At 27.4% G+C, this 27,135-nt stretch overlaps 1 protein-coding gene across 3 annotated transcripts in view; it reads right to left on the bottom strand.

Annotated features, from left to right (window-relative positions):
- Positions 1 to 26,412, bottom strand: part of LOC142326683 (kelch-like protein 24) — a 32,934-nt gene extending 6,522 nt beyond the window's left edge. The window contains exons 1-12 of one of the 3 annotated variants that reach the window (XM_075369301.1): positions 26,170 to 26,412; positions 23,205 to 23,459; positions 21,279 to 21,472; positions 19,528 to 19,650; positions 15,024 to 15,158; positions 13,572 to 13,738; positions 13,302 to 13,473; positions 11,938 to 12,135; positions 11,670 to 11,782; positions 10,208 to 10,362; positions 4,661 to 4,846; positions 1,964 to 2,110 (exon numbers count right to left, since the gene is read on the bottom strand). In XM_075369301.1, the coding sequence (XP_075225416.1) occupies positions 1,964 to 2,110; positions 4,661 to 4,846; positions 10,208 to 10,362; positions 11,670 to 11,782; positions 11,938 to 12,135; positions 13,302 to 13,473; positions 13,572 to 13,738; positions 15,024 to 15,158; positions 19,528 to 19,650; positions 21,279 to 21,470 (1,588 nt within the window). In that variant the 5' untranslated portion in view covers positions 21,471 to 21,472; positions 23,205 to 23,459; positions 26,170 to 26,412. The remainder of the gene's footprint in view (positions 1 to 1,963; positions 2,111 to 4,660; positions 4,847 to 10,207; positions 10,363 to 11,669; positions 11,783 to 11,937; positions 12,136 to 13,301; positions 13,474 to 13,571; positions 13,739 to 15,023; positions 15,159 to 19,527; positions 19,651 to 21,278; positions 21,473 to 23,204; positions 23,460 to 26,169) is intronic. The other 2 variants (XM_075369299.1, XM_075369302.1) reach the window with 2 other exon arrangements.
- Positions 26,413 to 27,135: the final 723 nt, after the last annotated feature.

Genomic DNA, 27,135 nt, shown 5'->3' with positions numbered 1-27,135 from the left:
CTGCACTACGCTATGATGAAGTTAGTTTATCTTGTATATAGTAAACCATCTTATACTGCTTAGAACAGTACACATAAGAAATAAAACTTTCAAGATTTTCTCTAAAATACAAAAACTAAGCATTAAAATTAACTTGAACTGGATTTGAACACAATGTATTCAGTTTTATGATTATGAAATAATTTCAGACAACAGTGAAGCGATTAATAATGGAACTCAATAACAGAGTATTATATTTTAAGCCTGTATTTATTATTAAATGTTTTCAAATTTATGAATTGTGACAGTCATCCTTATCAGCTTACAGTGAGATACACCAACTATCCTCCTCTTGGTTCATATGTGCTTGTTATTCATTTTGGACAGCTAGTCCTAATAAGTTCCTTTATTTCTCACAGACTTTCAGTAAAATATTTCATTTTCATAGTTAAGGGTTAAAGATATCAAAATCGCTGACAGAAAAAACCTGATTATTTCAAGTACCTATTTTTTTGTAAAATAAAAAAACAATTATCTAAAATGTTTAGCATAAATAATTTAGCCCTATAACTTGAGGATCACATATTTTCACTTTCCTGGCATTATAGCTATGCTGTGCTTGAAAAGTATGATAATCAGTCGAAAAATGGGGTTTGGGATTTTTTGTATTTCTTGACATTTCATGATCCAGGGACCCCAAAAAACAAAAACTAAAGTGGGGTAATGCTTTAATGGGGTAATAACTTTTGAATGGATAAACTGATTTTTGATGAAATTTGGCACAAAGACTCATGTATTTGCGGCAATTTATTGGTAAAAGTTTAGGGTCTATCTCCAAGGAGTAGGGGTTCACAGGGTCAATTTTCTCAAAACTTTGCATAACCCCACTTTATATTACACTCAGTACATGTATTTATACTTTTCTCACCATTTAAAAAACAATTTGGCCACAAATTCTCCTCCAAAAATTGAAAAAGCCTATCTTTTTATACATTTTTTATGTTTTCCTAAGTGTAGTAGTAGGTGCAAGTGGCCCAAAAAATACTTTGAGGGCAATATCTAATGTGGGGGAGCCGAGCAAAGTTTAAAAATACTTTTTTCATGCATCATTTTTTCCCCATTAAGAATAAGTAACCGATGCCAGAGAAGTATAATAACTTTGTTGTCAACTTTTTTTAATTTTGTCATGATCAAAATTCTTATTATGAGCCCTACTAAAATGGAATTTACATCATTATAGAAGGTAAACTATTGAAGGAAGTCATTAAATTCTTATGTTGATCACCCTGAGAAAATTTATTTATTTAGATACATATAAACTCAACAACTACAAGTAGATTTGGCATACGAAACCACAAAATTTGGTTTAATCATAAATTAAAAAAAATAAAGAAAAATTATTTAAAATACAACTTTTTTAATATATAAGAAGTTTTTCATTATAAGGAAGTATATTTTCCAAAAAAATATTTCAAACTACTATTCAATTTTACCTGATGTTGATTACGATGTGTCCTGAAGTGATTAGACATCAAAGTACATCAAGTAGTATGTTTTATCAGTTTAGTGTTTGTAACTTTTATTTGTTACAAATAAAATTGTGGCTAACATCTTTATCTACATGTTCTGTATTTATGGATCAATGTGCATCCAGTTTGTCCAATGTAATGCTAAGAGCACTTAATGCAATTTAATACTTTATGTATTACTGGATTATATTTAACAGTGTGTGCTGGGTTAGTTTTGCCATAAAAGTTGGGCAGTTTAGTTTGAGTATGAGTTGATGTAAACTGATTAAGAATATAATCTGTAAACACCTATTCATTATATTTTTTTCATAAGATCCAATAAACCTGGTAAATAATAGTACTATTTACTTTCTAATATTTTAATTATTTAGAATTTGATACATTGAAACCATAGTAAAATGATTTTATCATGCTTACACACAATAAAAAAAAATTAACGAACTACGACAACATACCAACAACAAAAATCTGCCCGTTAAGAACACACGTAGCTGCTCCACTACGTGGGATTAACATTGGTGACAGTTCATTCCACGTATCAGTACGAGGATTATATCTTTGTACTAATTCAATTCCATCTCCATCCTCTAAAACAGCTCCACCTGATAAACAATCAGATCAGTCATATAGTTACAATTTTATTTTTACCACAATGGTTTTAATGTTTTTAAAAATTATTTCCTCTATTGAACATAAATTGTCAATAATTAGAGGATTTATTGAAACTAAAGAAATTCTACTTGGAAAACATAACAAAAGTCACAAATTACATTCAAAATAAGTCATACTTTTATTAGCTCTTTCTACAGAAATTATAACAAAAGCGTAGATATCATTCATCCTTTATCGTAGAGTTTGCCCTGGATTGATGTGCTAACCCCATTTTTTAACTAATCCAATGGATAGATTTCCCTTTCTATCCACACATCCCTTTTCCTTATCCTTGATACTTTCTTTCAGGTGTCAATTCTGTGGTGTAGGTCTAGCCCTGCTGGATTCTCCATGCTGAGTATCTCAGGATCTCAATGATACATCCAGTACAATCTCAGTATTATTTGATAAAGGGGCTGCATGTAGACTGAATCAGGTACTTTGTTCCTGTTTGATGGGTCAAGAAAATGCCTAATGGCTGAAGCACCAATGGACAAGAGAAGATGGTAATGATATTGCACACAAAAGCTTTGGTGAAAATCCCACATACATTAAAAATAAAGACATTTATTAAAGAAACTAGAGGAAGTGTATCAGTTATGCCAGGGAAATGATACAATGTGCGCAGAGAAATAGATGAAAAAGCATTGGAAGGTATGAGAGACAAATGAAAATTCTTTAGTGAAGAAGAAAATTAAGAAATTGACAAATTTAATTTTTTTGTGAAAATTAAAGAAAGAAAAGCAAAGCTTTAATATTTATTTATATTTTATAAACTATTTTTTATTTTTCATTATTGTATTAGTTTCTATATTTTTATTTTCATATGTTTGTTTTAATGTATTTGCAACAAACGTATAGTTAAATAATTTTTCATAATAGATTTTTATAATCTGCTTTCTTAAGTTTACAAACATAAATATAAAACTTTAAAAAAAAAAAACTAAAATTAAAACATTATAAAATTAATAATAGCATAGCAGGACCACCCTCTAACAAATCAGTAAAGAATTATGAAAATCTATCGAGTTGTTACTGAAAAATTGACAGACAAATGTGCAAATATACATAAAAAAACAAAATAGTTTGTTTGATATTTGTACAGTAATGACCGACTGTTGGTCACACTAAAATGTTTTGGGACATGCTTGCGGATCATCTTCCATCAAATGATACTCAACACATTTTAAATGATACTCTGATAAAAAGATATGCAGAAATATATGTATATATATAAAAAAATGTGGACTGAATTGAAAACCTTCTTGTTCAAGTCGGTTAAAAAAAAATATCAAGCTATAAATAATGATTTCCTTTTATATTACAGTCAAGATATCTGCATAGAACTTTTATGTAAAATGATAATTAGAGTAAATTATTACTGTTGTCTTTTTTTTTTAATGTGCCATACTACATAAAAATGAAAGATTCTTTTCATGGAGATTAGACAGAATTACTTATTAAACAAAGTTATTATAAACACTCTCTAGTACTGTTTAGATCATTTACACATAATGTAATTTAACTATACTAAATTTCTAAACAAAGCTCTCTTCCACATAATGAAAACCCTTAAAGCATGCATTTTACTTTTACAGTTTTGACATCTGAGACAGAAAATAGTTTGGAAAGGGTTTCATAGTACAGGGTTTATTACATCTAACATCTTTTGAAAAGGAATATTAATATTAACATTGTTTATAGTAAACAATGGTGACAGGCTAAAGCTAGATTAACTGGCTGCATTTTTCATTCATGCAAAACTGGATTACTATCATCAGCACCGCAATGATGATTCCGATGTTAAAAATGTTGTTCAGTAGTGGTTAACTTCACTGGCAGTGATGTTCTTTGATGAAGAATGAAAACACTGAATACAAGATATGAAAAGTGCTTAATAATGGTGGAAATTATATAGCAAAGTAATTTAAGGTATGCTCTTCTATGTAATAATAAAATTATTCTATTGAAAGTTATGTGTATTGTAACAACAAATCGGTATTTACTTTCCAGAATGCCTTATAATAAAAGCAAAATTAAAAATTAGATCAGAGTTGAATTGATTCAATTAAAATTTGAATCAGGAATTTTAAAACATCAACTTCATGGAATTTTAAAATTTCAACCTCAAAAACTGATCAAGAATTTTGTTTCCATATTAATTATTAGATATACGGAAAGAGCTTTTTTTTACAGTGTAGAAAAATACCTTCTGTGTTAAACAGCAAGATGAAAAATAACAACAGAAATGTTACAACAAAATCCTTTATGACAGATTTGCCTGCAACCTGGGAAAAAGAATGTAACACAGACAAAGAAGCTCTGTCACTGGCTTCGAGAATGATTGTAATTTTTTAATCAAAAGTAGAAACACAAATTACATAAAATATATATAGCCTGAAAGATTAACAATTTATTATAAACCACATTAACTAGAAAGAATCAATTCAATACTAAATCTTAATTAAAATTTTTTTTAGAAAATAGATTAGTTTACATACTGTACCAACCAGTTACGTATAACATTCCATCATGTGCAATTACAGCTGGACTAGTGATGGCCATCTTCATCGGTTCAATCATGGACCAACTATTAGTGCTTGGATCATATCGCTCCACGCTTTCTAATCTATACGCACCATCCCATCCACCAACTGCATAAACACAGCCATCCAACATTGCCAGACCTATATCGATAAAAGAAAATATATGAACTTGTAATGTACTGACAAAAATGAGAGAAAACGTCAACAGGTACTTCATATGCTGATTATTTACAATAAATCAGCAATAATAATAATAATAACAACAACAATAAACACAATGATTGATGATTGATTGAGCATAAATCAATCCATCTGAGCTTACAAATTATACAATAACTCAACTATTACCTAAAATCAACTAATTAAATAAATTTCATAGTAAATTATCTGGGCCTAGATATAAAAAATCTGATACATTCTATAAGTTAGATCTATTTCACATAAGCATTTGGTCACTCCAAAAAATAAATCTAAAAAATTTCTCTACAATTCAAGTGTAATAATTCAAGGTTGTGCAAATATTATACATTTTATACATTATTTTGAAATAGAATAAAATTTTTAAGGCCCTTATACATAATTTAATAAATATGCAAATATAAAAACTTTACACACTAGTAGTAATAAATATAAAAACAATTTAGACTCAAAAAATAAAAAATAAAGCATACATAAATAAAAAATGTCAGTTATAATTAAATTAAAAAAGAAGCTTACAGCATACTGCTGAACTTTTCAGTAATTTATATGTAGAAATGTTTTTTAAACTTTTGCAGAATAATGTTGAAAATTTACTTAGTAATTTTTTATATTTATTTACTTATTTCATTATATACAAGTATGAAATATTTCATACTTGTATTACTAATATTATGTTATATTAGTATTTCTAATATTTGAAAAAATGAATTAATCTTTAAAACCAAACACAAAATTTTAATATTTTAGACATTCCTCTGTAATAAAGGTTGAAAATCATTTGCACCTAATAATCTCTTTTCAAAAAAAAAAAAAAAATGAGGGCTATCAAAATTAACTGACTTCCAATTAGCTAATAAAAAAATAATCAGTGAAAAAGATTTTACAAAATTATTAAATATTAAAAGTACAAATCCACCTTACTAGCAATTAATTTTGAACTTCTCAAGATCTTTCAGTCTCTAGACCATCATCAGGAGATCAAAATATTATTATAAAATAAAGTTAAAAAATTAAAATATTAAGCAATCATGACTAATTGCTAGTTATCAGTATACTGATTGAAATTTACAGGTGGAATAAAATAAAATTGAAATAAAATTGAAATTTACAGGTGGTGGAATAAAATAAAATCAACGGGAACCATGCTGTACAAATGATATTTTATTTGAATTATTATCTCTTTATATTTATATTTAGGTCATGTTTAAACAATTCATCATCTTTATAATTTTTTTTTTCATGAATTAGATTTTTTGTTTATAGTAAATGTGACATTTTTCTAAATTAGATGTAAAATAATTGTAAGATACGTCTAAAATTTTCATAAAAGTATTTCGGTTGTATGTATAACCTTTATCTAATATATGTTTAGCGAATTTAGAATTTTCTGGTTTATTGTTTTTTATACTATCCTTGTGTTCTATATTTTTTATGATATATATAGGTATGACCAATCATAAATTCTCTATACATGCAAAAGAACACATGGATAGTACAAAAAAACAATAAACCACAAAATTCTAACTTCACTAAACATATATTAGATAAAGGTAAAACATACAACCGAAATACTTTTATGAAAATTTTAGACATATCTTATAATTATTATAATACATCTAATTTAAAAAATATCACATTTACTGTAAACAAAAAATCTAATTAATGAGCAAAAAATATTTAAAGATGATAAATTGTTTAAATATGCACTAAATATAGATATAAAGAGATAATAATTTAAATAAAATATCATTCGTACAACATGGTTCTGTTGATTTTATTTTATTCCAGCAGATTACTCTGTAAATTTCAATCAGTGTACTGATAACTAGCAATCAGTCATGACTGCTAAATATTTTAATATTTTAACTTTAGTTAATAATATTTTAATCTCCTGACGATGGTCTAAGGACTGAAAGATCTTGAGAAGTTCAAAATTAATTTGCGAGTAAGATGGATTTGTACTTTTTAATAATATTTTTTTTTTGTCTTCAGTCATTTGACTGGTTTGATGCAGCTCTCCAAGATTCCCTATCTAGTGCTAGTCGTTTCATTTCATTATACCCTCTACATCCTACATCCCTAACAATTTGTTTTACATATTCCAAACGTGGCCTGCCTACACAATTTTTCCCTTCTACCTGTCCTTCCAATATTAAAGCAACTATTCCAGGATGCCTTAGTATGTGGCCTATAAGTCTGTTTCTTCTTTTAACTACATTTTTCCAAATGCTTCTTTCTTCATCTATTTGCCGCAATACCTCTTCATTTGTCACTTTATCCACCCGTCTGATTTTTAACATTCTCCTATAGCACCGCATTTCAAAAGCTTCTAATCATTTCTTCTCAGATACTCCGATTGTCCAAGCTTCACTTCCATATAAAGCGACACTCCAAACATATACTTTCAAAAATTTTTTCCTGACATTTAAATTAATTTTTAATGTAAACAAATTATATTTCTGACTGAAGGCTCGTTTCGCTTGTGCTATTCGGCATTTTATATCGCTCCTGCTTCGTCCATCTTTAGTAATTCTACCTCCCAAATAACAAACTTCTTCTACCTCCATAATCTTTTCTCCTCCTATTTTCACATTCAGTGGTCCATCTTTGTTATTTCTACTACATTTCATTACTTTTGTTTTGTTCTTGTTTATTTTCATGCGATAGTTCTTGCGTAGGACTCTTCATCTATGCCTTTCATTGTTTCTTCTAAATTCTTTTTACTTTCGGCTAGAATTACTATATCATCAGCAAATCGTAGCATCTTTATCTTTTCACCTTGTACTGTTACTCCGAATCTAAATTGTTCTTTAACATCTTTAACTGCTAGTTCCATGTAAAGATTAAAAAGTAACGGAGATAGGGAACATCCTTGTTGGACTCCCTTTCTTATGTTCTTCAATTGTTACTGTTGCTGTTTGGTTCCTGTAGATGTTAGCAATTGTTCTTCTATCTCTGTATTTGAACCCTAATTTTTTTAAAATGCTGAACATTTTATTCCAGTCTACGTTATCGAATGCCTTTTCTAGGTCTATAAACGCCAAGTATGTCGGTTTGTTTTTCTTTAATCTTCCTTCTACTATTAATATGAGGCCTAAAATTGCTTCCCTTGTCCCTATACTTTTCCTGAAACCAAATTGGTCTTCTCCTAACACTTCTTCCACTCTCCTCTCAATTCTTCTGTATAGAATTCCAGTTAAGATTTTTGATGCACGACTAGTTAAACTAATTGTTCTGTATTCTTCACATTTATTTGCCCCTGCTTTCTTTGGTATCATGACTATAACACTTTTTTTGAAGTCTGACGGAAATTCCCCTTTTTCATAAATATTACACACCAGTTTGTATAATCTATCAATCGCTTCCTCACCTGCACTGCACAGTAATTCTACAGGTATTCCGTCTATTCCAGGAGCCTTTCTGCCATTTAAATCTTTTAATGCTCTCTTAAATTCAGATCTCAGTATTGTTTCTTCCATTTCATCCTCCTCAACTTCCTCTATAACACTATTTTCTAATTCATTTCCTCTGTATTTCAATATATTCCACCCATCTATTGACTTTACCTTTCGTGTTATATATTGGTGTACCATCTTTGTTTAACACATTATTAGATTTTAATTTATGTACCCCAATATTTTCCTTAACTTTCCTGGATGCTCCGTCTATTTTACCAATGTTCAGTATGTTCACTATAAGTCGGTCCCCTCTTTCATTCCTTTTGCCCAGCCCGTATTCACCCATTATATTTCTTTCCTTGCCTTTTCCAATGCTTGCATTCCTATCTCCAACTATTATTAAATTCTCATCTCCTTTTACGTGTTTAATTGCCTGCCCATTATTTGAAGCTGAGTTAATTATTCTAAAATCACCTGACCAAAAGTCTCCTTCCTCTTCCCACTGAACCTCACTAATTCCTACTACATCCACATTTATCCTATCCATTTTCCTTTTAAAATTTTCTAGCCTACCACCTTTTTTTAAACTTTTAACATTCCACGCTCCGACTTGTAGAATGTTATTTTTTAATTTTCTGGTGAGACCCCTTCCTTAGTAGTCCCCACCCGGAGATCCGAACGGGGGACTAGTTTACCTCCGGAATATTTTACCCAGGAAGGCGCTATATGAAAGCTGATCATTGCTATATGAAAATGCAGAGAGCCACATTTTCTTGGAAAAAAGCAGCTGTAGTTTTCCATTGCTTTCAGCTGCGCAGTACTCAGAGGACTGAGTGATGTTGATATGGCCGTTTAAGTCATTGTGACTCACGCCCCTAACAACTACTGAAAGAGCTGCTGCCCTCTTTCAGGAATCATTCCTTAGTCTGGCTCTCAAAAACCTCTCCGATATGGTTACACCTTCGATACAGCTACTCTGTATCACTGAGCACTCAAGCCCTCTCACCAACGACAAGGTCTCATGATTCATAGAGGAGGTAATAATATTTCATAATTTATTAATATATCAGTGGTAACCATGTTTGAGAAATTTATTTTACGAAAGTTACTTGTATATGTAGATTACTTTTCCAAGCAATTCGCATTCAAATTCAGGAGCTCGAACTTAACATCATCTTTTGTACTCATTTATCAAATAACTCTGTTATGATAGTACTCAGCCAGATTTTCATTTTGGTGAAGAGATGGTAATCACTTGACAAAAAGTCCAGGCTATAGTGAAATGTTCAAAAACTTGCCATTAAAATACTCAAGTATAACCTGTTGAGTGAGGCTGTGTATTATAAAAAAGAACAACACCCTTAAAGAGCATTTCTTGCTATTTTTTTTGACAAAACTTCAAAGCTTCTTGTGTCTCACAGTAAAGTTCTAATGTAACTAGGTACCCAGGTTTTAAATAAATAATCTGTGACTGAATTGGAATATAAAAGATTGAAAAGTATTATTTTCATATAATTTTGACTTGTCCATTCCACATTAAAGCTTCCTTACTTAATATGATGATCTCTACTGCAGTGGTTCTTAATTAACGTTTAAACATAAAATTACTGAACTTCAAATTGACAGGGGATAAAAACTGTACTTAGTTATTAATATTTTATATTAACATTAATAATGTAGCATTAGACCTAATTATAAATTATAATTTTTAATCTAGTTATTATTACTATTTTTAACCTAACTATTTGGTTTATAATTAATTAATACATAGATCATAGCACAAAAGAGTATGACCTCCCACTATGAATCCTCAAAATTTACTCTTAAGTAGTAAACAAAAGAAAATTTATTTTATTTTAGTTAATTTTTTTTTCTATAATTTGAACAAAATTAATTAAATTACCCAGTTCAGATCGTGGTACAATCATTGATGCCATTTCTTGCCAAAAATCAAGAACTGGATCATATCTCCATACAGTCCTAGAAGCACTACCATCAGGAAATTCTCCACCAGCCAGATAAAGAGTATTTTTACCTGATGCAACCAATCCGTGCTTGCTAAAATCAATTAATAGTAATTACCAAATATGAAGACTCAAATAAAAGGCAAATAGTATATGATCAAATCTAATCATATGAAAAATTTTTCAAACGGTAAAATAAAAAAAAAATAAAAGTGAGCTCTAATAATTATTACAGATGAAATTTGTGTACGTGTTCATATATTATATACATATTAGTATATGTTCATATACTATATGAACACATACTTAAAATTCAACAGCACTAAAAGATGTTTTTTATATTTTTAATGGTAAACATTATGAAGGGTAAAATTATATATCTTCTGATACATTACATACATTTGATAGTATTACATATCAAAACTTAATATCAACTACTGCTTAATATATGTTTACTTATAAACAGTGACTACGCCAATCAGATGACTGATACGTATAATGAATTTCATGTAACTAGCTTAACTTCAATCAAACTTTTAATAAATATTCATAAACAATTTATATAATCTCATTACGCAGCACTGTATTATAATTAATCATAAATAATATAATTACTTTGTAGATAATTTTTGCTTAACTTTTATAGGAATATGTGAAATTGTGGAATGTACCTACAAGAGGTGATGTGGAAAGCGGTCCAAAAGAGTAAGCACATCATATGATACGAATATGTATGCATTTTTATGGAACTATTCCCAATTTAAATTAGTCTATACAGTGTTACATGCCAGAGAGTGTTGGTTTGTCAACGGAAAGCAGTTAGTTACCTTGGCAAAATTAAACTTCAAAAATCAGTGCCGCAAAGGGATAATTTGATATCAGCAAGGTATTAATACTTTTATTTGTGTTGTGTGAGTTTTATTAGTTTATTAAGTTTCTGCTTTATTAGTGCTCATTTTCATAATGGCAGATGACCTGACTATCTAACTTCCCTTAAAGCTTTTCAAGATAATTTTTAGAAAACAAAACATGTTTTTCATTGTAGTTATTAGTCCAGTTGGTTCTTGTTGGTCATACAAATGGTATCAATTACGTTAGAACCAAACTGGACAAAAGATGTTCCAACAATAAAAAATATTTTTTACTCCAGATATGTTTTTGACATTTTAATACACTATTAAGTATTCACATTTTTCTAATAATAGTGTATTCTGTGAGTTATTCAGAAGTTTAAAATGTAATTTTTAAACAATAAACTGCATTAACAAAAGAAAAGATAAGACAAATAAATTATCTGAATTTGATGACTTTAAGAAACATACTCATATATAATATTATTACTATTACAAAATTCCATTAAATACTAATTGTTACATATTTAGACAAAACTGAAACAATTACCTAACAGCAAATGGTAAACATGCAAGAGTTCTCCAAGTATTTGTTTTAGTACAATAATACTCAACAGAACGTAAAACTACTTTGTCATCTTCTCCACCAACTGCAACTATCACCTAAAAACAAAATAATAGAATCATAGGTATAAAATCTGTCCAATAAATCTTTTAAATTATAAAATTTGAAGTTAATAAACACTTTGGTTAAAAAGGTTATGGTATATAATTAAGAAATGTTGATAATATATAATAATAAACAGTAGCGGACACACCTCAATTGTATCGGCACTATTCCGTTGTTTTGTTCTCGATGTAGACAATTCAGCTCTACGATCAGGTAACAAATGATATAATTTAGCCTCCTCTACTAATTGACAACAGTCTGGGTTCTGTTTCACAACAGGCATATTTTCAACACAATCATGCAAGAAATATGGACTAAGAAGTGGTAATCGAACAGTTTCTAATACCTGTAAAAAAAAAAAAAAAAAAAAAACAAGATAGAATATACAGAATTCAAAAAAATCATTCCAAGTACAGTTAATTAATTATTACTAAGTATAGTTAATTAAACATTAAAACACCATTAGTTAATTAATGAAAAATTCACACTTATTTGTTCACATCTTATCACCAGAATAAGTTTATGAATATTTTTAAATGTTCACTAAGATTTTGTTTCTTGTTATCGGTGCTTTCATAGAGTATTATCTCATAGGCAACAGCTCAATATTTATTTATAAAAAACTTTAAAAGTTTAGAAGAAAAATATGTGGCATAGAAAAATTTTACAATCATTTTAAACCAAAACTAATTTTATATAAATAATGAATTGTAAAATAAGTAACATATGTTACTATTTTGCTTAGTCAAAAAATTCGATTCTATTTAATAAATAAAAATCAGTAGCTACTGAGGAAATGAAATGTAATTAAAAAGAAAATATAAGTAAATGAGAAAAATATAATAAAGAAATAATAAATGTTTAACAAATTAACAATATTTATGAAACAATGTAAACAAGTATTTCTAACAGTGTTTATAGAAGAAAAATAAAAAAAAAATCAACTAGATTGTTGTTTTAAATAACCCCATGACAAATTCAGCTTACAAACATCTAAAACACTGAAAACTTCAACCCAGTCCACCTTTTTATTTTGAAGGTGTAATCCAAGTTAGAGGTTTCACTCAATCTTAACTGTGATTGAAAAATGATGAGCAATTTTTACATTTTTTTAATTTTAAAACATAAATGCAATAATTATTATAAAATCATAATATTTATTATCTAGTTTTACATTTAAAGGAAACTTTTTTAAAATGATTTTTGAGTGTTCTCTTGTTTTTCAATTTCTTTCAATAACTGTATGATACAGTTCTTACTTTTTGTAGTAAGCAGTCAATTTTTAATCAATCATTATTAGCAGATATGCGTGTTCTCACTGACATTTTAATGTAAACTTTTAGTTCATATATTTTTAATCAATTACAAATCTAACTGCTATCAAATCATGTAGTAACAGACTAATAAGACACAACAGGAAAGAAAATAAGACAGTGATACAACTAGTATATTTTTAAATATTTATATTTAAGTCTATTTTATAAAATTTATCCCAAAAAGTAATAAAAATACCTTATAAAAATCAGGTCTTCTAATTTCTGGTTTATCGTTATACCAACGTGCTACCGCTTGAAAAACAGACTCTTCTTTATCAACTTGAAGATTATCACTAGAAGTTAATTCAACTAGTTTAGCTGGTAATAAACCAAGGAACTCTTCATGATGGCACACTTCTAGGAAATTCCTGCATTAAAATAAAATTAGAATAAACGGTTCAATTTTATAAAGACAAAATTTTACAGATTGAAATTATTTTTGTTCTTAATAAATCACTTAACTTACTGAAGAGCATAATCTTTTGCTTTATTCTGTAGATCAGTACAAGCATGCTGTTCAGCAAAGCAATGAATACCAAGACAGTTGGATGCATCCATATGCCTTTCTAAAAATAAACAAGCTGCATCTCTGACTGGTAAAACTTGTAATAGGTTAGCTGCTGATAACAGTGCCTGAAATGTAAAAAAAGATAAATTATTTGCAGTGACAAAAAAGGTAAAGTTTAAATATTAAATGAAATCGTTTAACACATAGAATCGTTTAATTTAAATGACATGCAAGAAAAAATAATCACAAATTTTTTCAAAACCTTTTCAGTTATAACAGTCTGTTTTAATTGTACGAGTTAATACTGGATACATGATGATTTTATACGCTAAAGTGGTAGAAAGTAAAATATGAAACTTTTTTTAAACTGAAAAATGAAAAGATTTCTTAAACTAGGACTTACAAGTACATGTACATACTAATCATGTATATAGTTATTAAAATAGTCATTTTAATTTATATCATCAAATCAGCAAATGAAAAGAACTTGCCTTAAAAAAAAAATTGGTAATACTTGATTATATGTGAATTTAATAATATAACTTTTTAAATGTATTGTTCATTAAACATAATTTTTTATAAAATTTACTCTTATTACAGCCTTACCCTAATTAATTATTAAAATTATATGTATAATAAAATATCCTTTCATATTGTATTGAATGTTTCATGAATTTTTATTTTTATTTATAAATACAATACGTTTAATCTTTAAAATGTGTTAAGTTGCATAAAAAAAAAATTATTGAAAATTTAATTATTTCAAAGTTTTTATTTTTAAAATTTACCATATAGTCAGATTTCTTAAAAATTTGTTTTCACTTTAATTGTATACAATTTTTGCAAATTAAATTCTCTACAAATTTTGTTACTAATTTGCAGTTACCCGTTAATTTTACTACAGTAAAATTTCTCAAATATTTTGAAATTTTACAATTTTATAAAGATAAAAAAAATCACTTCTTTTTAACATTTCACTCTTAGCTCTTAAATTTAGAACTAAAAACAAATCTTTGTTTTCATAATTTTATTTTTTAACTTTTTCAATTCTAACATGTTTTTAATATTACGCTTACACATATTAAACAATAATTCAAAAAATTATCGTTAAATTTATAAAGTGTTATGTGATACTGAGTAGTACTAAACATTAGTACTTATGTTTACATCTAAAATAATCAAGCACATTTAAATAAAGGCTCTTTAAAACTCAATAAATAGAACTACAAAAACAGAAATTCATTACAACTTCTAGGATTAAAACTGGATTCAGAAATTCAATGAAACATTGATATCCTAAAATTACCACATAAACAAGCAATATAATCTCATTCAAAACTCCTTAAGAAACACCAAATATAAAAGAATGGACGAATATTTATGAACTGACTCTTATTTGATTTAACTTACCTGAACATTTGATCTAGTAATAACAATGGAACTGGTATATGCATAATCTAGCAATAAACTCATCATATCGACTTCAACACCTTTCAACTGTACAACATTCTGCTTTGATTCGGCGAGTTTGCTTAGAAACATTGCCTGTAAATTGGAAGAAATTATTAACTGAAGGGAAATTAAAATCAAATATAATTACACGTCAAGACATGGGTACCAGAAACATTTTTTCTATACAATGCAGTCCTCCAAATTTATAAATGTTCATTTAAATATACAAAGCTCTATCATTAGCACACAGAGGCAAGGGCAGTTATTACTGTAAGAGTATTCATTGTTACTGACTGGAAAAAACACGCAATGAATGCGTGCGTAAATATTTTCACAGTGTGGCTGTCAGATATTATCTTTGCTTCAGAAAATAAATATACAAAATCATCCACTTAAAAAAATCTTCTATTTAAAAAATACATTCCAGTAAAATGTTTTTAAATTCAAATGCTTATAAGTTGAAAAACATACCAGTAAATAATTATATAATAATTTACTTACTGATTACAATATACAGTAGGCATAATATTTCATTTAAGATATATACATCCTTAAAATGTAGATTGACTAAAGCATATTTTATTTAATAAAAACAAAAAAAAATTGATTAAACTGAATAAGTAAAACACTCTAAATGAGAGTAAAAATATATCTGAAAATTTGAAAATGAACTTATTTCGCAGATGTTTATTATACTATATTTTCATCTGACATGTTTGTTTTACACATGCTAAAAAATGATAATCTGAATTGCTCAGTAGTAGAAAACAAACAAAATAAGATAATATCTTCTTCCCTTTACTATGATTTCTTTTGAAAGTAATCACATCTGTCATTAAAATGGCTTGAACCAAAATCTTTGTACCATCATAAATTGAATGTGGCTGGCATTTTTTAACAATAAGAGGTCAAACTATCTAATAGTGGAGACCTAATTAGTATACTGTCATAAATACATAGCTAAGAAGACTTTGAAGAAGATTGTGCCGTACACAACAGAGCAAAAGAAACAGAGATTAAAGACACAACTTTCATTAAAAAGAAAATTTCTGAAATTTATCTGGAGTAAGGAAGTTCAAGTGCAATTTCCTGTATGTCCTTCTTCTAATCCAGTGATTGAGAATAGACCCATAATATTCATAGTAATACAATAAAAATGCATTCTGTAATGGCAAACTAGAATTATTTTCTAAACCTTTGTTTTGCAACCATTATTTATGATGCATGGATGTTCCACTCAGACCTGAAGTGTATAAAAAAAATATTATAATGTCCTAGATTAAATAAATATATAATTTTCATAATATATTATTTACAATTCATTTCATTGCCCACAAAGAAAACACATTGGAATCACCTTTAAAATATTCAATCTTTTTTAAGACACTTGAAATACAATTGTAAAAAAACCCTATAAAATCTTTTAATCTTAGGATTAAATAATGGGCTACATCTTACATTATTATTAATCAGAAGAAAAAGCACCTTGAGTGAAAATTTTTAATGAGTTATTCTATTTTAAATTATTAAAACTTATAATGGCACAAATTAATGAACTTGGTTCTTATAAATGCCTTAAGGACTAAATCTTAGCACATTTCTCTGAGGTTTTTTTGTAGCAGTGTTGTTAATGGAGTCTGTCTTAACAAAGTTTATGAAATTCTTTAAGTATGTAAATACATTAAGTCTATGTAATATTTGCTTTTTTAATATACTGTTCTTATCAAATTAAGTTTGAAAATTTCTTACTGTTCAAATGTGTTGAAACTGTTCAATGTCTAAACTTTTCATGTTATGACTAATATCTTTGTGATTGTAACTTGTTTCAAATAAGTAATTTGTTAAAGTTGACTAGAGTATCTTGCATGTTAACAACAGTAGTACTAAAAGGATGCTAATAATTAACCCCAAAAGACCTTTGAAAGATAAGTTCCATAAATCTGAAAGTGAGTAATTTAAAAACTATGTGTTACCTACCACATGCTATATACTAAGTTTCCTGCATATAAAATGTATTTATGCATTAACAAGAATAGAACTAGCAATTTTAATAAACCCAAAATCTTGATATCTACAAAAAAATCATACAAAAGAGCTTAAACTTTTGACAAGATTAAAATAAAGAATTACATACTCTGCATTAAAATTACCGGAAATATCATGAATTTTTAAAGACTTTCAGTGATATGTTGTCTACTGAATTTTTTTGTACTTACAATTCAGTGTATAATTCAATGCATCCTAATATTGAAATATTATAGAGTATTAAATTATGCATTAAAAATAGCACAGCATTATATCAACATAGAGCACAATATTGCTGATTGACTTCTAAGGACATATAAAATACAAAATCAATATAATTATGCATAAAACATTCATTTACATAACAATTACATTAACAAATATTTCTCATGCAACCTTTAAATAAATTTAGAAGTATTTGGAGGTAATAATAAAACGCTTAAAAATGTTCAGTGTTAAATAAATATGATAATCTCAATGTCAAGAATTTCAAGTTTATTTATATTTATTACAATATTATGTTTACTTCCTTTTATAATAAAATATTAATGAACTCAATCTCCAAACTATATTACTGTTATTTGATATTTAAAATAGTAAAAAATAAGTTATTATGAAACAATTTGCAGGTTTTAAGGTATAAAGTAGACTTTCTGTGAATTAATTAAACTGATATACATGCTACAAAACTATCATGCAACATTATTATAACACTATCGTGCTTCTTTATAACAGAGCCATTTTAATTGGTTACTATTTGTTTGAAGCCTGGCTGAACCAATTATATTATAATGTTAGTAGCTCCTTGATACTGCACCACCATTAATTTGTTGGACATTTAATTAACAAGACATCCTGGCCTGGTAATCCATAGACTGCCCAGGCAATCAATCACACAAACAAGGGAAACAACTATTTATAGGTCCTGAACAAAAAAGTTCCAGTATATATCTACAAATTTTTAAGTAATCTCTGAAGAATTAATTATTATTCATAATCAAGGAAAAATTCAATAACTTATCGAATTATAAATAAAATATGCTTACTACAGTAGTAGTTTGCACTAACAGCTTTTCCTCTGTCATAATTATTCAAATCAGAATGTCGCTATATTAAAGATAAATTAATTTAATAAAAAAGAAAAATTTTTAGGAAGTAACTTACATTAACAGTATTAATATATTCATTTTTAGGTTAAGATTCAAGTTTCTTAAATTAATTTGTAACCTACTTTTTCATCTTACAATTATGAGTACTATAATTTCAACAACTGTATTTCAAATCATCCTGAATTAAATTTCTGACATAAACTTGTGAACATTGAACCAGAAAAATTTTCTGTATTAGTCATATTTTTAAAAATTATTTTGAAAAAATTAAGGGAAATCATTTTCAACTGTAGTAACCAGTTTTTTTCATTGATCCTAGTTAATTAATTCAATGTTATTAATTAATGTGTTGAAGTAAGATATTTACCCTGGGAAAAAATGTCCCATTCTACCAAGCAATAATAGATAAATGGAAAAGCAGATATACTAAAGGAATGGTGAGAAAGTATGATCTAGGTAAAGAAATTCCTTTTCCTAATGCTTGATCTTTTCTTCTCCATGCTGGGTTTTACACAGGTAGAAATGTGCTAGGTCCATGCTGGATATCAAAACTATTAAACCAGTGTTTTTTTTTAAATAATCAGATGAGGTTGCCTATGAATCAACCCTACTTTTCTTGTTTTCTGTATGATAGCTGCATAAATAACTCAAATGAATGAAACTCTTATAACATAACTCCAGATGACTTAATCCTTTTTGAAATACAAGAAAAAAAACAGGATAACCTGAGAAAAGTATAAATACTTTTAATGGACATTTAATGTAATATAAAATCAGATGATTCTTTTCTTTTTAGTGGTATCAAATCTCTTTGGGAATCCCCAAGGAAAGTCAGTTTATCAATGAATCTAATTTAAAAATAATATAAATGCTCAGAGGAAAAATTAGGTTAGTAAATTAAACAAATTACATCAAAATAATTAAGTATACTAATGATAAGAAGATATGTGAGTAGGCAACTTGCAGTTAATGATATCATACAGAAAGTACAGCTTTTGATATAGTAACACATGCCATTTTTTCATTGTAAACTTTTTGCATTATGCCATATAATGACAACTAAAGAAGCATTATTTGATAAAATTATTATTACATTTGGTGGACTTTACATTGCCTGAACCATGGGCAAGTTTGAAATCTATTCTTATTGCTTGTAATCAGTAACTTTTTTCAAATTAATTAAATTGGATTACTACTGTTCCATCACTAGACAGAAATAAAACATTTAATTCCTTAAAAAAATAAATAAAATATAAAACATAAATGTGAAATTTATTTTTTAATTAATGACAATAGTGAACTACTCTAATGATATATTTAGAAAATACCTTAAAATATGGACTAAATGACGATAATACATTTCGATGCGCTAGAAATTTTACACCGTCGACCGAAAGTGTTACATCACAGAATTGACCATTTTTTCTTAAATCATTTAGTCCCTGCAGTATCTAAAAAAGACAATAATAAACACAATGATTAAATAGCAGGAGTACATATTATTAAATTATTTACACAACAAATTAGTAAGATCCATTTACTCCTTAATTTCATCTTTTATTTTTTTTTAAATTATGTGGTTTTTGAAGATTAGATTATGTTTCATTTCAAATCTAAATTGGACGGCAGTGTTTTTTAAAACTATGATAATGTGTGTGAAAGTTCTAACAGTGTAATCCAAATTATTAAAAAGGAGAATGATGATTGCATAAATTATGTTATATCTTGTGCAAAGGTCTAAATTGGTCTTACACGCTCTTTGATATTGTTTCCTGGCTGCCACTTTGTTATTGGGTTCTGATTAACCTATCCTTATCTGATAATCCTGGAAATGATCCAAACTGTAGGTACTGTACCTATGCACAGCCATACCTGTACCTATGGCACCCATAGCTATGCAGCTGCCTACAGGCCAAATCAACAAAGCTAAACACCTGGAGAAATCTGGAATGTCATATATATATATATGAGCTAGGTTAATACTTAAGTGTGTAACTCGTTATATTTTTCAGTATGCAACATTTGTAACCTAAAGATTTTATAATTTTTTAATAAAAATATAATGTATTTGACATAGTTTAAAATCAAATGAGATAATCTACAACCTTCATGGTTAACATACTTATGCACATTTTATTACAAATAATAAAATACAAATGAATAATAGATTTATAATAAATACAAAAATTAAATTAATTATAAATCTGTCATATAGTACAACTAAATCATTGAGTCTCAAACTTTTTCACCCACCGCCCGCATTGAGAATCAAAGATTTTCTAGTGCCCCCAAAATTTTTAAACTTACCATCTGTTTAAAATAATAATTGCAATTGCTGTTTTTACGATGCGCTCTTAAAAACAGCAATTGTAAATATTGCTTTTAAACGTGTCATATCCTTTTCCTGAGTTGAAACTTACATTTTAGTTTGAAATATCGAAAACATAATTTTTGACTTTTTTTAATTACCTTCCTAGACCGCCTGAATGCACCCCAATTTTCTGTGAGCCTTCTACGGTCCCTTCCTGAAGGCCTTCAGCATCCACAAGGGAGCGTTATTGCCCACTCTGAGAATGAATGAACTAAATAGTAACAGGTGACTTAAAATGAGTCACTAGTCACTCTTGAAAACTGGCATGGCCATTAACAAGAACAACAAACATCTCATGTTACGATTATTGGAAAGAGCAAGGATGAATGAAATGGTTTCCCACTGCTTTTTCTTCATTCAGCTCAATACACTGTAGCACATTATTAAGTAAAAAAAAAAATAAATCAGGCAATAATTAGCTTGATAATTAACCATATAACCATATTAACCAATAATTAACCATAAGGCTAAAGGTTTCACAAAAAGGCTGGCAGTATAGTAGATATCATTACTTTTGAGAGTAATTAACTCTAATTGGTGCTTCTTCAGGTGTTTCATATATAGTCAAAAGAGACTGATACAGATATTGTAAAACAAAAAATTAATGTAAACTTTCTGATGTAAAATTTTAATAATTTGCCATATAAACAAACTACTTCAACTCTGTAGAAAAATATATTATAAATAAGTTTTAAAGAAAAATATTACCTCATTCGAATGAGTATTTTCAGTAAATTTATACTCATTAGCACCAGGGCCATCCATAGATCTATTGTTATCTGATGTTGTGCTTGAATCACTATCGGTACTTGGTTGCCTTTGTCTGCTGTTATATGGTAATCTGTTACTTGGTACATTCTTTTCTGCAGCATTCATAGCAACATGGCCCAAACCAAGCATGACTAGAATAAAAAAAAAATGAGTGACATTACCTACTGCTACACTTAAGCATTTGTTTTTTTTAGAGTGACATTACATCTGAATGAGTAGTTGCATTTTGTTTACCTTGTCAGGGCAAACAAAATCAACCAAGAATTGTACAATGATAAAGATCATTCTACAAATTAGTCCAACTAATGATATCTTTGTTTACAATTAAATCAATTCATGTACACATAATTAAACAATAATTTATCATTATAAATTATTGTTATCTTGTTCATTTCGTTCTTAATCAATAAATTTTAATAATAGTTTTTAATTTAATTTATAATTTAAGTTTACTGGTCAGCATGTATTCTGCTACAACATAACCCTATAATTTTGTTTTTATAAAATTTCCCCAATCTTCTGATAACTATGGTTAACAGATTTGGACACTAGGTTAACAGATTTTTAACAGATTGATTTTTAAAAATGTTTTCTTATAAATAATGAAATTTGAAATAGTCAATCTATAATACAGTAACAGATAACTTCATAATTTATTTTTTGAAGTGTCAAAAAAACCCTGAAAATTTGGGTAAAAAACAATAACCCTGAAGACTGACAATTTTAAAATTAACTCATGTTTTTAGTGGCTTATGGTTTCAAATAAATTAAAAAAAATTTTATTTCATTAAACATCTTATATTTTCAGAAGGTTTTTACAATTAATTAAGCTCTCTGAATTATTCTTCACACAATCAATAAAAGATTGACAAACCAAAAGTACAAGCAATGATATATTAATAATTAGTTTAAACATTTAAATGTGAAATTCAACTAGGACTTAAAATCCACACTCATTAACTATATTTAAAAATATAAGTACACAAATATCCACCAATTTTTGTAAATCAGAGTAGCATAGTAAGCTTAACATGGAGAATAATGAAGATTTACAGAAAAAGGATACAAATAGGTAATGAATATCAAATGCTTACAAATTAGAAAATATATGTTTTAAATCATTAACAAATATGCATTTAATTCAAAATAGTTTATAATATAATAGAATTTGTGTGAAAAATGCAGTTAACTGAATTAACACTTAAAGCCATTTGCAAACAAAAATGATCACTTAGCGCAATAATGATTACTTAAAATACGAGTTAAAGAGCCTTTTAAGAATTCACTCCTGAACATTTTTAAATCTATAATTTCAATATATCATATACAAGAAAATCACCTAATGACATTTTAAACATTCTCCAGTCAGTTTAACGTATTTCTTCCTGTTCTATTGTAATTTTTTTATCTCAACACAACTGCAATATATCCTAACTTCCCAATTATTGGTTTTAAGAATTACAATCTTTGTCTTTCTTTTCACATTTCTATTCTCTACACATCCCTCCATCACCAAACTAACTAACCCTGGATGTTTTAAAAATATGATCAATCATACTTCTTTCATACTTTTATTAGAATCTATCACAAAAATTTCTATTCTCCCCTATTTATAATTAAGATCACTTCATTTAATTTTTCATAAATCTACCTACTTTTAACATCATCCAGTAAAACCACGTTTTAAAGATTCATGTTAACGGTAGAAAATCTCCACATTTTGCCACCATACAGCTACATTCCATATAAATATTTAAAAAAATATTCTTCTAATTTTTATATCTACATCTAATAAAAGTAAATTTCTTTTCTGCATGAAAGTTCGACTTGCTTAAACAAGTCTGATTTTTATCCCTAGCTTACTTGTTTATCCTTTAATAAAAAAATAAGAGGCAATTTCTTCCTTTTTGTTACAGTTCATAACATTTGTTTTAATCAAATATGTTTTCAAATTGAATTACTCTTCTTCCAATAACTCTACACACCGCTCAGAATTCCTTCTAATTCACTTTTTAATTTTTGCCAAAAGAATAATGTCATCAGTGAATTTTAACACAATTTTTTTCTGCTCAATACTTACTCCATCCTCAATTATTTTATATTTTTGATGGAACAAGTCTAAACAGACAAATAAAATAAATTATAGCTAAACATTGATAATCTAAGAGAATTACTTCTATTTTTAATTTAGTAAATGCATCTTATCAGCAGAATTTAATCATTTAATAAAATAAATTTTTCGCACTTACTACACTTATTTTTTATTTGCAGGATCTCTGCTTCATTAGAACATTGTTTTATAAATTTAATTTAAAATATTAAAACTATAAAGATTTATTCTACAAAAATTCCAGTGAAAGTACTAAACACAGATAAAAAAGAAAGGCAGTAAATTAAAAAAATTTAATCTTAATAAATATTACCTTTATGTGAGTATTAATTTGATTTGTCTATGAAAGCTTAGAAATAACTGCATTTTTTAATATAATCTCTTCTTCTTAGACAAAAGGTTGGATAATATTTTGAGCATAATACAAGGAAATACAATGTTGATTGCAACAAATTCATTAAGTATACTTCCTATAAGTTTAAGATTTGTTGCTAAACAAACTTTCCAATCCAAAGATTTTTACATTCTGATTTACAATCATTTTAAACATTTTTACTTCCTTGTATGAAGTAAGGGAAGTATTGTAATTGCGAAAAATTTTGGTTTTCAGAGTTCAACATTAATATCCATTTTGGCCATCCCTGAATCCATTTTGACTAGTTTCGACATGACGTCTGTATGTACATAACTTGCACAACTCAATAGAATGTTGAAATTTTGGATTTACTGTTGTAACATCTGGTAGTGCACCTCCTGTTTTGATTACAATTGACGTGACCAAAAGGAGTTTGGACTTTTTCTTAACTGCAGTAATAAGCCCTCAATGAGATCTTTTCAACAATATATCATAAATGGTACTTATTTTCATTGATTCCAGAGTTAAAGCCAAATAGAATTTTAATTAATGAAATATTTGGATCTTACAAGGGGAAGGCACATTGGTTGAAATGCAACTTCATTTCCTTTTTCTTTTTTTTTAATTTAAATATATTGATTTATTAATAATTATTAACCTCTGATTGTAAAAAAATTACAATAAATAAATTACTAATAAAAAAAAATCCAAGGTTATTAGTGAAATAAAATTTTAAGTACTTTTAAAAATGTGTATATGTAATTTAATAGGTATACAAGGAAGTCATGTGGTGTCCAAATCAGATTTGGTGAAACATCTGATTGAAAATTATAATTTAGAATCTTATTATTTTTGGATTTTCTTTGCAAAATTTTCTAGAAATTGTATATTTATATTAAAACAAAATCATTTTATTTAATTATTTGACAGAAAAATAAAATACATTTTTGAATTTTATTCAATTTAAAATGATTGTTGAAAATTTTTTTCACTTGTTCATAATATGCTTCTTACAACTGTTGTTAGGAATACAATGCAGCTGCATCCTGTACCAAGTGTATAGAATAATTATTCAGTTCTGAATAGATTCTCATCCACTAAAGTTCTATTGCAATACTTGTTCAATGCACTTCATCGTCCTACTTAATTCAACATTAGCCCATATGCAAACTGATGTTAACAATTAATTATTTACAGTTAATGTATATTAATTGTAATAATGCTAATTGTATAAATAAAGTTCATGTTTTTTTAAAAGCAGGACTCGTTGAGTTTGAAACTTAACAAATATATATATATATATATATATATATATATAATGTGATGCATTTGTTTCAGTCTACTTGATAGTAAATATCGCTATAAAATTTGATAATCTTCTCTTGTTTTCATTTTGTTGATGACATTATAATAATTTCAAAAATTATTATAGTATTAGATAGATATAAGGGGTTACATATTTAAAGAGTAATAAAGGTACTTTTACTCTATACTAATATTTCATGTATGATTGTTGTTAATAATTGTATAAATATTTGATGTTAATAAAAACTAATATTTCAGCAACTGGATAACTGTCCACTTTATCAAAGAATTGGAGGATTGTATCTCATTTTCAAATGAAATAAGTTTAAATGAAGTGCAGCAGAAATGTGTATATGTAATTTAATATGGATACAAGGAAGTTATGTGATGTTCAAATCAGATTTTTCTATAGTTATTTTTCCATCACAGTGAGCAGGGTGCTCAGTCTTACTATGAACTACAACATATTGCTGGAGGTTACAGTGAAAATAAATTGTTAATGCTACAATAACATATTCATTAAGTTAATGAAACATGGTATAAGTACCTTTTGGATTTTATTCTAGTATCTAATTTTTTAATTCACTGAATAAACATAATTATGAGCAGTTTTAAAAGCATATAATAATTTCAATTTTATCTAAGAATATAATAATTATATTACATGTATTCTAAGAGCGTTAATGTTTTGTATGTTTACAATATGTATATTTGTCATTCTCTTATGGTAATTCATATTTTAAAGCACACAACCTTACAAAATAACACCAAATACATTATCAGTAACATAAAAATATATCAGAAAATAACTTAAAAATATAATCAATGAATAATATTCTCCGAATTTGGACAAATATATAAATATACAATTTAGTTTCTACTTAAAATGCCAAACCCAGCAACCAATAGGTGGTGTATTTATAGGTTAATTATGTATTCTTTTTAGAAAGTTTTATGTATCTTTTCAGACGCATTTAAAAGTATATTTTTTTAAATAAGCAAAAATGAACATGCATAGTAATGACAATTTAAAACTATTAGAACAAATATTTTTATACCTGAACCAACACGAACATTAATCGCTAACAGTCACCTACACAAATTTAATAATAGATAGCTTGTCATTCAAAGTTTTAATCAAAAGATGTCACAAGTAATAATTTTCTATCATTAGAACCAATATTTATTTAAAGTTCCTTTTAAATTTTCACTAACTGTTTAGAGGAGCCATAACCTCTCAATTTAACAACATAAGGCAAAAGATCACTGTTAATTTCAATTTACAGCCAGTCCGCGCATGTTTCTTTAATCTGGATATTTGCCAACTGTTTAACCACTAAAATAATAACTTCAGAAATAGTTGTATAAATATGAAAAAAGACAGAAAACGTAGATTTGAAATAGCATATTCAAATTTTATGTTTTATAGCGCAAAATACATCGTGCGAATAAAAACTTTATTTACTTGTAATAGCAATCATATGATATTTTCAGCGCTACCTATGTTAGGTATTCATAGTCAGGAAATCAACAAAAACTTTCTCTTATTTTAGAGGAAACTTTTTCCTTTTTCGTTTTTTTTTAAATGTTTACTTTGAAATACTGTTTAGATAAAAAAAATTGCCTAGATCATTGTAAAAGTTTGGTTCTTACAAATAATCAATTCGAAAAAGGTGTTGAACACAATGTTGTACGGAACAGGCATCTGTGACCTATTTTATAATTTAAATTAATATATAAATATAATTTTTCTTTCACATTTCTATTAAAAAATAGTGATTTTCAGCTTAAACATTTATATGATTAAGTTACTAACATCCAAGAATGGTAAATCTTACTACTATCAATATGTTCGACCTTTCTTTTTCTCTTTAGCCTCTGGAACCACCTTAAGGTATTACTAAAGACGACGAATGAGGATGATATGAATGTGAGTGAAGTGTAGTGTTGTACAGTGTCAGGTCGACCTTTCCTGAGAAGTGTGGTTAATTAAAACCAAAAACACCAAAGGTCGACCTATTAGA

This window comes from Lycorma delicatula, chromosome 6, assembly GCF_047948215.1.
Source record: "Lycorma delicatula isolate Av1 chromosome 6, ASM4794821v1, whole genome shotgun sequence".
Lineage (NCBI taxonomy): Eukaryota > Metazoa > Arthropoda > Insecta > Hemiptera > Fulgoridae > Lycorma > Lycorma delicatula.
Note: the sequence above shows the minus strand (reverse complement) of the source record. Positions and strands in the feature narration are given on the sequence as shown.